Source organism: Excalfactoria chinensis, chromosome 9, assembly GCF_039878825.1.
Source record: "Excalfactoria chinensis isolate bCotChi1 chromosome 9, bCotChi1.hap2, whole genome shotgun sequence".
NCBI classification, from domain to species: domain Eukaryota; kingdom Metazoa; phylum Chordata; class Aves; order Galliformes; family Phasianidae; genus Excalfactoria; species Excalfactoria chinensis.
Window position 1 is genome coordinate 293,270 of NC_092833.1, and position 13,641 is coordinate 306,910.

The 13,641-nt window shown below is 43.4% G+C and overlaps 1 protein-coding gene across 5 annotated transcripts in view; it reads right to left on the minus strand.

Annotated features, from left to right (window-relative positions):
• The window catches only part of PPP2R3A (protein phosphatase 2 regulatory subunit B''alpha), a 51,386-nt gene that overhangs the window by 30,003 nt on the left and 7,742 nt on the right, over positions 1-13,641 (minus strand). For all 5 annotated transcript variants that reach the window (XR_011904632.1, XM_072344221.1, XM_072344218.1 and 2 more), the window contains exon 2: positions 8,595-11,060. Coding sequence is in view for 4 of the 5 variants with exons in the window: in XM_072344221.1 (XP_072200322.1) it covers positions 8,595-10,595 (2,001 nt within the window). In the remaining variant the exon portion in view is untranslated. The remainder of the gene's footprint in view (positions 1-8,594; positions 11,061-13,641) is intronic.

Genomic DNA, 13,641 nt, shown 5'->3' on the forward strand with positions numbered 1-13,641 from the left:
GGAGACCTCAGCAAACCTCCAGCTGCCTCTAGAAGTGCCAAGCTCTGCAGCTGGGCACTGTAACCCCCAGCCGGGAACCCCCTGGCTGTGCAACAGCTCTGCTGAAAAGGATGTGGGGTGCACCAGGCTGAACAGGAGCCTGCAGCATGGCCTGACTGCAAATATAGCAAATGATGCACCAGGCTGTGGTAGGAGCAATGCATGGTGCACAAAAGTAACAGCCTTAAGCTGCAGTTCTGGAGTGGTGGACAGTAGGAACCACAAGTTAAATGAGAGTAATACGGCCAGGAAGAGGCCACTGAAAGGGCTGGGGGGAATCCCTATGCCTGAGGAGGTTCCAAGACTCATAAAAAGCCAGTGCTGATGTGATCTACTGTCAGTGATAGTCCTTCTATCCTCCTACATGCGAGATGCTGAATTAGAGGCCTTCAGAGGCCTCTTCCTACCATTACTGCTACAGAAGGCTCTCTGATCCTTCCATAAAATAATAAATAAATAAATAAATAAATGAACCCATTTCCATCCCCAGCCCTTCTTGCTAACATCTACACATGGCCATCTGTCACTGTCCTCCAGCCCCTACTGCTGCCTTTCCACATTTCTTCCCTCAAGCACTTTTTCCCATACTTAGCAAATCCAATTACCCTTACTCACTCTTAGGTCATCTCATACACCCAATCTAACACAAGGTATAGCTCTGAAAGGCACAAAAATTAACATCTCTCTGCAGCCAAGAGGGAGAATTCCCATCTCTGCCTTCCACTCCTGAACAGATGTTGCTGCTGCTTACCAACCTTGCCAGACCCCTCTACAGATTGATTTAAGCTGCTCAGAAAGGCAGAAAACAGACTTAGTGAGACCAGTGACATGGTGAGAAGGATGCAAAAGGGAGCAAGCACTTGTAAAAGAGAGGAGGAAGCCCATCTCCTTCCAGCTGCAGCTGCCCACTGCATCAACTCGCCTGCCTTGGATCTGCAGCCCCAAAGCAGCCAACCTCACTGCGCCCAGCCTGGACAGGACTCACCTTCCAAAGGCGCACCAACTTTTCCACTTGGTCTACTTGGAGATCTGATCTCTCCTCCCTGAAAACCACACCCTAATCATATCCTTAGGTGGTCAGATAAACACAACTCAGACAGTGCTGGAGAGTGGAACATTCTTAGCTGCACTGCATGGTTCTCATTAGTCTTCTAAATTGCTCACGGTCTCCGCCCAAACCATTACTACACATCATTACTTCATACAATTCTCCCCTAGGGAGCAAAAAACATGTTCCAGAGATTAACCTTATACACGTGCTTTAACCTGTCACCAGAAATCACGAAAAAAAAATGTACCTCATGCTGCAATAGACCCTGGAACTATTTTAATAGCTGTTCATTAGGAAACAGCCACACCATGATAATTTCAACTTTTAATATTGTCACTGGGTCACTATTTTAACAGGGATGCAGCCCTAAGTGGGCAGATTCCAGCACACCTCACTATGAAAGCGGAGTGGCTACACGCTGACCTGGTGGCATAGCACAAATTGCTCCAGTCTTTTCTGGCTGTCCCAGAACACAAGTATAGAAGATGGGGTTTACCAAGCAACATATCTTGAGTGCAATTTTCATTTCTGTGGCTATATCGCCTTCAGCCACAGCCCACAGAGACTAGGGAAGAGCCCAATTAAGCACTCTGGGATGGTAAAATCTTCACCAAAATCAAGCAAGCAGATCTGCACGCAAACCTGAGTAGCAGAGAAGTGCAGCCCTGTGACTGCAGCAGAAAGCTGTGGCCATTCCACGTGCAACACGACACAATCGGAGCAACCACACAAATAGGATTTTCTTAATAAATAAATAAATTAATTAATTAACAAAAGGTAAAAAAGATTTAATAGACTTGCACTACTGCTCCCTATTAAACCACTGCCCTTGCTGTTAATTTTTTTTTCCCTTGTTTACAAAGAGAATTTAACTCCACACTGTAAGCCTGGAAGGTTTATTTTTAAACCTGCTGGTATCTAGCTGCAAATACCTTTCTGCAAATAGACACGCCTAGAGGGGACGCAGTTTGATTCTCTAATCCAATAAAAAAAATACAAAGCAACAGAAAAAGTGAAAGAAACGCCAAGCAATCAAACCTGGGCCTGCTGGAATGACTTCAGCCTCTTCTTGAACCGAGATGGGAGAACAAAGTCACAGCCCTTGGCAAGCAAGGCCAGCTCCCCTCCCAAGTCTGGGTCCCTCCGCAGAGAACTCTCCTTGATCATCATCCTGGTCAGCTCTAAGCAGATGCTGCACTGTCCAGAAGAGGCACAGGGACTCGGTAGGAGACCACGTCAAAACCAGTAGGTTGCTTTCTTGGCTTTGATTTTTACAGGCAAAGAATGGCAAATGGCTTCATGTAGAAGCATACCAAGTCTTCTCCCTCTTCACAAGGAGAGCATCTAAAGATTGGGTCTCACTCCTGGAGCCAGGCCTTCGTTTTTTAACTGATATACAAAGTATCTTTCAGTACCACCAGGATCTTCTGCCCTGTAATACTTTAATTGAGAAACATGATCTATAACAGAATCTATTTCCCTACTGGCTACATGACAGACAATCTGTCCTTGGCTTGTAATAGGCCAGGGGTAATATGGGAAAGGAAGCACCCACCACCACTACCAAGAGGGCTAAAATTAGACAGGCTGCAGAAGTGGCTAAATATACCATCTTCCCCAATAGTTCTTACTTTACGTGCTTCAGCACTGAAACCCGAGGTGCAAACTGACATCAGTCAGACTCAGCTAGAGTTAAACCACACGGTCTCAGCCAAGAGCCATGCACACAGTGTTAGTGGTTTGAGGTGATGAAGCAGGACACCATTAGTTCCATGCTAAATCAAAGGCTGTAATTTTCAGGAAACATCAGTTTTTCCCTTTTCCTTGGAAAAAGCGAATCATCTGCTTTCTTTAACACCAAACAGGCACACAGGGCTGATCCCAGATAATAAGCTCAGACATCTGAATAAAATTGTGGAGGCAGGAGTTGGACTCAGTGACCCTTCTAGTTCCTTTCCAACCCAAGATACTCCACAGTTCTATCAAAGTTGTTCTACAAAGACACCAAAACGTACCACACTTTTCATTCACTTTTCCCACAGCTCTCACAAGGCAAAGGCTGATCCCCAAACCTTTGCAAAGCAATTCTCAGTAGATGGTCTACTCTTTTTCTACAGGACTCTGAGCAAGCTCATTCCAAGTGTGTTCTCCCACTCCTACAACAGCACTGAGCAAAGGCTGAACAAAAATCCGGTTCTTCCTGCACATGACGAACAAACACACAGTCCCATAACCTGCTTCTCATATGTGACTTGAAAAGTTCTAGCTACTTGCCAGTTTGCTTTCTGAGCACAGTAATGGAGATATCATCTAATTTCCAGCCAACCAGGCTGCTTTGAATAAAACACTATATCTGAAATGGAAAAGAGTCCCTGAGCCTCACTAAAAGAGAGCTTTTAATGGACCACATGCGGCTCTGATGTTCTGCGCCTCCTGCAGAAGGCCCAAGGATAATTCATAAACAGCATCGCCAGCTTTGATCTACAGATAGACACAGAAACAACCTGTCCATAAGGAAGATCTCATCATCACAGGTTTGTCCTTACTCACCTAAGCTATTTAATAAAGACCTTTATTTATTTTTTTTCCTCTGAAATGGCCTCAGCAAACACACAAACAAAGCATCTTTTTTTTTTTTTTTTTTATGTCTTCATAACTGTGTAGAAAAAGTCCCAAGATGTTTTTTGTTTTTCCCTCCTGTTTTTCCTCATTCAACAGCACAAGGTAAAAGCCTAGGCTGTGGAATTCAGTTCTTTGGGAAAGAATATTTGAACAAGAATAGAGCACATGAGGTCCTGTTAGGTCACTGAAGGTATGTCTAAGTTGCGCAGCCTGGGAGCACTCCTCAGCTCCAAAGTCCAGGTGTATAATGCATGGACACAGGTCCAGACAACCACAAGGTTATCACAGTGTCATCAGCTGAGCTTGCCATGTGCCTTGCAAATCGAGGTGCAGCCTAACAGAGGGGCAAGACAAGGAAAGAAATGAGAAGAGTCCTAAAAAAGATAACGGAAGACAGGAAAGTTTGAAGTGGAATTGCAGTTAAGTAAAAAGCACACGCATCTGTATGCAGGAGTATTGGAACACTATTTTCTTGCTCGAACAATTTTTTCTAAACATTAAGGCAATGCCCAAAGAGCACAAGAGGCTTCCCTGTACTTGGAGCCCTGCACATCTCATATAGCAGCATGTCAGCAGATTTAGGTCCAGTCATCTGTGGCAACTGTACTTACTTCATCTTCCATTGAACTCTCACCCTGCATTGCAGAGGAAATGCAGCCCCAAGGAACCTCTTATCACTACAGCTGCATCCAGACCAGCTACACTGTGCTTTAAAAGACGTATGCACAGAAAAGACATGCTAATCTAACAACCACTCACTACTTCTTCGAATTTCCCATTCACAAATCAACCAGTTCATCTTCCAAAGAGTTACACTACCACCCTTATAGCATGGAAAAAGAAAAGCAAAGTGGAGCTGAAGCTTGAAGAATCTGAACTCCAGACTTCTGCAAAATAGCAGGTTCCCAGTATGGTACCTCTTACCCTCAAAGCGCAAAAGGAGGGTATTAATAAAGACAGAAACATACAGCACGATGAGAAAGTGGAAGCAAAAGGATGGTGTATCAACAGTTTCACAGTCTGCAGTAGGAAAGTGTCTCAGCAGGTTACTTATCGGCTGAACAAAATGCGGGCGAATTTGGAAATTCCTCTGCTTTAAGTGACCCAATTTAAAGCACGAAGGTGACAGATGTTGTATTGTGCCTTCATTAGCCATCAGAACACGGAAAGAATCCCATCTGTGCCTAAAGCTGGAGGCTTGGTTCTGAAAAATTCACATGATTCAATCATCACAGGATTTAGCTGCAGCAGAGTTTGGCTGCAAAAAACTCAGTGCATCCTGTATAGCTGAAAAGGGCACCAGCTCCAAATGCAGATTAAACTTCTGCAGCAGCAGCAGCATAACTTCTTATTGGTTTTAGTGTCAAAGAGTATGAAAAATTCAACGTGTATCACAACGAGGCTTTGCACCAACTACCTTCAGATGTCTGTTTTAAGACAAACCAACTCACTGCAAGAAGAATCTGCATCTGCCATGAGCACAAAATTAGCCCACCTGCCAGGAACGTCTCCTTAATATCGATTCTTTACATTCTTTAAATTCATCTAATTTTCTTGTCATTTTTTGATTCTAAGATACTTTAAGAATCTTTACTATTTTCCTTTATTCCAATTACTATTATCAAACAATCAAAATGTCCTTTCTTACTGTTTGGGATTAGAAAGCATGAATAATTGATGTTTGAATAGAGCGCAGATAATTGAGTGATATCGCAACATCTGATCCAAACAATTCATAACATGCATAGAGGAAATCTGATTACAGAAAGTTTTCCAGTATATTACAAATGCATTTGGAGAAAATATGATTATTTAACATCAAAGCCCTGTAAGCTGCAAGCTTTCTGCTTCAAGGCCCACTTCTCCCTGACCACAGACAGCTGTACCACCCACTGGACTTCAACGTAGCTAATTTCTAACTACTGATTTAGCAGAAAACAAGTCTAAAATATTAAGTTTGCATATAAGCATCAGGGTAAGTAAAAAGGAAGTTCAAAGCCATGCAATGTGGAAGTGGAGGAATGAGGAAGAGAACCAGGAGGCAGGACCACTCTCTCTCGCTCACTGCACCATGAGTAGGCTTTTGATACGAGGCAGGACGTAAAGAGGCAGCCTCTTCTGGCATCAAACTCCTGTCCTGGATTCTGCTCTCAAGACTACTCACAAACTTCACCCAGCAGCTCTTAATACAGAATGCATAAGCAGGAATTGGAGCACAGCCCTGCACTTCCAAAACTTGGTCCTGAAGGCAGAATGCACATGTAAGGTTCGCAATGACTTTCTTGGGTACCTTCATTCGAGCGCTAAGCACTTTGCAAGCATTCATTAACCAAACTTAAATGCTTCATCAAATCATCCATTCTGCACAGGTTGCAGAGCAAGGACACAGAAAGGTTAAGGTCAAAAATCACCTACCCTTGACTTTTCCAAGAACTCTGCAGAAGACATTTTAAACAAAAGGCAGAACTCTTTACTTCCCCCCACAGAAAAATCTATCAGTCATCACATCTGTAGATCAGATGATTTCTACAGCCCATTTCCTACTTCTCTCCTATTCCCTGTTTCTGGATTCCCCTCACACCTGTCAGCCCAGCCAATCTCTGCTCCTTACTGCTCTCCTGCCTGAGAGAAAATCTGTCTTTCAAAAATCATTTTAGAAGAAAGATCAGCTTACAGCAGACACACAGAACAGGAAATTTTAAACTAAATAGTCCAGAGATAAGCAGCGGAAAACTGGATCTCAGATTGGGAAATGTCAAACAGCCTGGAAGCATGCAAAGCTTCCTGCACTGCCTATAAGAAGCATGATGTGCTCATTATGTGCTCTGAAAAATTGGTGGACTCCTTGAGTATTCATTTCCTCATTTATAAATATTTTGATTTTGAAATTGAGGAGGCAAGTAATTCTATTGTTCTGTGTGGATGAATATAACTGGCTCTTACAATAAAGGGAAAAATCTGTTGCTGATGTAAGCTGGCACAGATTTCAACATAGATAGGCCAGTCTGAGCCAGCAGACAGCCTGATGTGAAGGGGCTTCACCTTTCCTCCCACACAGCTCAAGGGATACTGGAACGGCCACAAGCATGAGAAATGAAAACTGCACCACATTTTCATCAAGGTTAGATCTGGTAGGTTTTTTGTTTGTTCTCTTTTGTATAAACGTATAAGTGCTGTACAATTATTTGATAGTAGCTTATGAGCCCTAAGAAAATACAACAAACACTTCAGAAATTCAGAGAAATTCTCCAATCAGATTCAGAGTTAACCAAGGAGACTCATATACACCCTAGATGCTACACCTACAGCTGAGGTGATGAGCACAAAACATTCCCATAAACACCACCAAACCTGACAGCAAGCCATGGCTGGTTTACCCAGCAGATCAAGTGACTTCTGTCCACTCCACTAAGGGCTAACCCACTCTGAAGGGCACCAGCTACACTGCGCAGCACAGTCCCTCCAAGCCTTCTCTGCTTTCCCAAGACATTTATTTTCATCTGTGAGTTTTGGTGCTGGGCACATGCACAAAGCTGTAGTAAGCAAGAGGAGCTCCTGCAATACTGGTACATGTCATATGCCTGCAAAGTCAGGCTAGGAGCAAGCACATAAACCATGGGGATAATGAGGAAAACAAACCAGTAGGGAACCAGCTGATAAAAGTCATTTGACAGCCTAAGAGTATCCAAGTTCTCAGGTATTGTAGAAAAGAAGCTGCAAAATGCAGCATCACACTTGATCAATTTTTGTCTGAAGTTCACAAGTTAAAAACCAATCTTGTAAATATATAAAGCAGCTATAGTTATTAAAAGATTACTTCAGAGCACTTAAAGCTGCTTAGCTCAACTCTTTGAGGAAGAATCCCTTCTGGCTTGCTGGAGATATCCAAGGTCAGCCATTAACATGGCTTTCATAACCATAAGTAAGGATGCACTGAGAAAAATCAGAAACACTAAGAGCATCTAGTCTTAAAAATAAGAAAAAAAAAAAATCTCAATCACGTCATGTAGGGAGATAAATCCTTCCCTCCATCCCACCCCTTTCAGAACTGCACCAAGTACTTGTTTTCGCAGAAAATCAAAACATTCTGAAGACATGCAAATCACGCTCCAGCTGGGAAGAGCTCAGAGAGTTCACTGATAATCTGGATGCCTTCTCAAGTACATAAATGGAAAGTGGATTTTGGGAAGTGAAGCTCTCTGTATTTTCTGTCCATGTGGGACCTTGTTACTGCATTGCTTTGGAAGTGTGGCACTTGTTTTCAAATGGAAGTACACAGGGCTGGATGGACAGCTTTGACTTCCCCCTAAAGCAGGTTTCCAACCAGACCCTTCTCCTGAAAAAACCTGCTTCTTGTTTGAGAAATGCACAGTGTGGAGTCCATAATGACTCTGTGCACTAAGGATACAGGAAGGGAAATAAATAAGTCTTCTTAGATTTCATTGTTGTACCACAGAGGATCTTTCTTTAGGAGCCACTGATAAGCAGTACAAAGAAAGCTGTTACACTGAGATGGGAAAGGGCAAGGTGGAGCATCCAGTTCTCACTGAACTGGTGAGAGCCAATTCAGTGCCTGCTCCCAGGAATAAAGCAGTAAGCTGAAACACTGCCTCACCCCTTCTGTTGTATAGGACCCATTTTAGTACAAGCAAATTCAGCCAACAAGAGCACCAGCAGGAAAAGGACAAGGTGAAAGGTGAAACTGCATGTCAAGGCCCATTTTGTTTGCTCAGTTTGTTTGTTTCCTTTTTTGTTTTAGCATCAATACTACTGCCAGGTTGAGTACATTATTCCACACTGCAGCACTGAAAGAATTGCTTAGCACTCATAACATTCTTTCCACATTTGTTTTATTATCTAGTCAAAGGCTTCATCCTCTTACCTTAATTACTTCTGGTGCTTGCTGAATCAGAGCTGGAACAGAGTCTCTGGAGGCAGCCCCAGCAAAGCTTTTTTGCCCTGCGAGGAAGGACTGTGAAGGAGTTGATAATGTTTCCTGAAGAATTTGCATCACTTCTTTCTCCTTGGACAAGCTTCCCTTGCCTGTCTGGAATTCCACCAGTTCCTGGGCAAAGTCCTCGATGCTTTCCAAGATACGCAGTAAAAGGGCTCTGTCATCTTCTTCCATTTTATGACCATTGGTTTCCATGATTTTTGACAAAGGGGAAGTGGGGTCAACGGGTTTACTTTTGGGTTCAAGAGCCGCGGGTAGTACCGGCCTACCCTGCCAGCCAAACACCTGCAAACGGGCAGGTTCACTCTCCTTTGGAGGGGGCTCCCTAAAAGTACTCTCCATTTTCTGTGAGAAGTGCTCCAAATCCAGCAGCAGTTTATCTATCTCATCCTTGTCTATCCTGCACGTCTGTTCTCCTTTGGAGACACCAGCTTGAGAACCACGCAATACAGAGTCCGAAACAGGTTTTAAAAGATTGCTTTTTTCAGAAGCGTGGGAAAGTTCACCTCCTACTCTGGTAGGTTCTGCTTTAACATCAGCAGTCACATCTGAAGAACCGGAGAGCTGGTAGCTATGCTTTAAACTCTCCCAGTCCCCTTTCTCCTTTGCCTTCTTTGTTTTCTCTAATACCCTTTCCCCATCTGACTCTTCCTCAATATAGAGAACCTCAGTGGAAGATGTGCAGTCGGAAGGGCTCGTGGCTGGTAACTGAGGTAGAACACAAGCATCTTTCACAGCTCTCACACCGTTCTCCTGTGAGACGCTGCAAATGGAGTTTGAGGTAAAGCTCACAGTGCTTGTTGGGATGGACTGAGAGGTGCTTGTCACCTCACACTGATCACCTGGTTGTCTGACTGGAACTGCATTTGAGGATGGAAGCTGAACAATATCTTCATACCTAGGTGGCTGCTCATCTCCAAATATTGGGGAAAAGGGAGTTTGCTGCAAGCCATGAAAACAGTTCACTAATTCTCCAAGATCACTTGCCTCCTTGTGCCCAAGTGGCTTGAACTCAAAGGGTAGCTTTTTCAGATATGAAGAAAATCTCCTCATCAGATTCATGTATATCATCTCTGAACTAGCCAGAGGATCGCTGCTATTCCCTCCACTAACACTGCCTGCTGATTTCTTTTTGATGCAGTGCTTTATTATGTCAGTGCACTTTTTCAGATCCTCTGAGCACTTGAGCAAGATGTCTAAGCACACTTTAATATCTCCACCAGAAGAACCATCCAGCTTGTGCTTCTCCAGAATTTGGGTGATGAAGTTTTCTTCAGAGAAGGGATGAGGTGAGAAGGGAACCATGGGATTCATACTGACTTCTGGAGCATCATTGCTCTCCTGCCATTTCTCCACAGGTGAGGGACTCTGTGAAAAGCCACACGGAGGAGAGTTCTCATCATTGCTGAAGTGCCCATAAATCATGTCAAAATCGAATGATCGTCTGCTGAATGATTCGGATCGAACTTTCCTCCCCTTTCTGTAGGCCACATGATTGGAAGAGCTTCTGAGCTTCTCAAATGAGAATTCCTTTATTTTACCACTGGCGAGATTTATTGCCTCACCAGTAATGTCTTTTAAACTGCTGGAAGCTTGCACTGAAGAGCCCTTTTTGATTCTTGGATTATTTAGGAGTATTTGCTGATAGTCCTCATTCCCAGGCAAGGCAAGCCCATTTTCAGAAACTGGAATTTTGTTGTCTAGGTTGGCATCCTGAACACTGAGTTCTGCACACACACTGTGGTGCGCAACTATACATGCAACTCCTTGCTTAAACACCTGGCAAGACCCTGTGCAGTAATGCACTGTGTGCTGAAAGTGCTGTTCTATCACCACGCTGCTGTAGCAGTTCACAGTTGTGACCATAAGCCTGTAGGTTGCTGCCATAGCACGGATCCCACTTGGAAGTGAAGCTTCAAAACTCACCATTAATTTAGCAGGAAAAAGTAAACCCCTTTGACTTTGCACAGCCACAACAGATTGAATAGAAATATTCAAACACCAGTTGAAAACATTCAAGTTACATGAGAAACTACTGTCTTGGAAAGTCTTAGCGAAGCCTGGAGTGGTACCAGCAGTAGAGTTACAACAATCAGTGCAACGTGAATATGGTTTGACTTAAGACAACTTGATTTCTGTACTCCACACAAAGAGTTCTGCTGATCAGAGATGCAGTCTGAGCTGCTTCATTTCTAACAGTCCAGGTAGTTTCTCCAAATGGACTCATAAAATTCAGATGGCTCTGGGACAGAGCCAACGAGACAACAATTTTTGTTTGATCTTTCTCTCTCCTAAGGGTTGATGAGAAGAAGACAGACAATCAAGTGGTATGTACAGACAAGAAATCCACAGTATGCTTGTGTGATCCACTTCTCACATTGTTAAGGAAGGTCCCTGCAAGAGAAAGAGAAACAGGAGTCATTACAACTGACATGTAACAAACAGCCTTGTCTGACATCAAACAAATGGCATCAGACCTCACCAACCAGCACTCAGGCTCGTACAGAGTGAGAGCAGGCTGATATTTTTCCTTCACTCAGATCTACCATATAAGAACACTGCTAAGGAGCCAGCCTATATTTATACACGGCCTGTCCGTGTGTTGCCATTTTAACAGCTCTATTTTAACCACTCATTGATTTCTTTTTTCCAGACCTGCTTTCCCCCCCCTTCCCCCCCTTCCTATTCTGAGCAAAACATCACCTTTAATTCTAATGGCACACAACATTTTGATCATGTTACAAATCTCTGGCTTTCATTTTCCAAGACCTTCTAACACAAGGAAAAGAGCAGTTGAGAAAAACACTTTCAGGATTTCCGAACTCTCTGGATTATAAAGAACTGCAAACAGCCTGAAGCAAAGCAGATGAATGCCTCTAAAAATGTGTGGCCTTTCATAAAGGCTGCTTCCATTAGCCTTTCACCAAGGTCTCTGGCACTATGGCAAATATTTTAAGGCAAAAGAACTGGTTTTGTTTGTTTGTTTGTTTGTTTTTTAATTCCCCTATAAGCCATAAATAGCATAACATACTTATTAATAAGTCTGTTGTTGTAGACACCAAGATTTTTAAAGAAGTCTGTGAAAACCAGAATTGAGAATTTTACACACAGAGTAAGCATTTCTGGTTGCATTTCCTATCATAGTGGTTAAGATTATACAAAAAAAAACAACCCAACACCTGCTGAACATTGACATTCTACATATATTGTAAATCCTTCATCTGAAGTTTGATGGGATTCGTAAACACATCAAGTCTGCTCATTACAATTAAGTAGAACTGCTCACAGAAACCTTTCTGATTTGTTCTGTGGATTATATAAAACATTGCAATGATTGCATGCAAGATGAAATAGCAACTGCTGCAACTACCACGCTGGTGTCTGTAACAGGCTGCCACCTGCCTATCAAGCACCACAGGCCAATCTGCCTGTTGTACCAGGGCCAGCTTCACAGCACGCTTCTGTGCCTGCCCTGTACTGCTCCTCTCTACACCCACTGGCATTGCCCCAAAGCCCCACAGGCACAGGAGAACCTTCCAAAGGGATGATCAGAGGTATGGGGTGTGCCCCAGCCACAGCAGTGAGTCAGGGGATAAAGGGCGTAAACAGAACCGTTTTTAAACCCTGGGGTCCTTATACCATCAAGCAGAAGCCTAGGTAATAAGACTCCACACCCTCCAGTCACTGACACCCAGGCTCCACAATCAGGTGTGCCTAATGCTTCGCTGAATCAGAGCCACAGTTTAAAAAAGTACTACTGGCTCACCAATGCGCTCATCTTAGAAGACTTAGCGGGCTTTGTTCAGACAGGAAAACCCATGCTTCCATGACTCCAAGAAGACTAATGATCTCTAGACTCCTAGAGCCTTCAAACACTCTCAGAGGTAGAAAGTCTGTTTGCTGCTTGCTCTTTTCTGAACCTCCATCAACAAACTTCTCAGCATCTCCTGAAAGTTACATGATGTTTACAGAAAATAGAGGCCATCAGAAGAGGAGACTGGAAAAGTTAATATTGTTTCCAAAAAAGCTTGAGACTTGCTCAGAGCTCCTTCCTCCCTCCTCCGTGAGGCACAGCAAGGAGACTGCTCTTCCAGTCCTCTCTTCCCTACTACTTTTCTAGTGAACAAGACACAGACATGTCATGGCTGTCACAGGATGCTCTCCTCCTTCGTGCTCAGATGTCTTCAGCCCTTTTACTGTTGTGTCAGAAAAAGAAGTAAACAAAGAATGAATACTGAAAACCTAACAGCCTCTTTCCAACCAGTTTAATGTCTCCTCGGTGATTATCACTTGCCTTATTTTCACTGTCTGCAGAAACACACTGAGGTATCTCAAGGCACTGGAGCATTTGCCTCCAGCTACACACAGCCAAGACCAGTAACTGCCTAGGCAGCACAAACACACACACGCTGGGCACAAGCTGCATTTCTCACTCCTTCACCGGCTTTACTTGACCAGGATTAGCGTGCGCTCAGCTCACAGCTTTATTTTACAATCAACCACCAAACATGCTCCAGCATGCAAGCCCAGTTAAGACAAAATCTAAGAAAGTGTTTTCCTGTCACCAGATCTGGGAATCTAGTCTCAAACTGAGCCTGAACGGGCTTTTGTTGAGACTTTTGACTGGTGACTCAAATCTACTATTTATGAACAGCAACAATGGAAAGACTGAGTGCATTAAGGAACATTCATATTTTCATCTTTTCGGCCTCCCATTTAATTCCAGTTGTGCCTCTAAACAGCCCCCAGTTCAGATATGCTGGAGATAGATTCAGTAATTAGGACCGCTGCCATGAAACCAACTCCAGCCCTAAGGATACAGGGTTGGTTTCACAATATAAACTATGAATGAATAGGGCTTCTTGTGTGACTGCAGAATAATGCTTTATGTCTTTCCTATCTGCAAGAAGAAATGAATCACTTTCCAAAGGAAAAAATTATTGCAGATACTAATAATATAAAAGGTTACTCTACA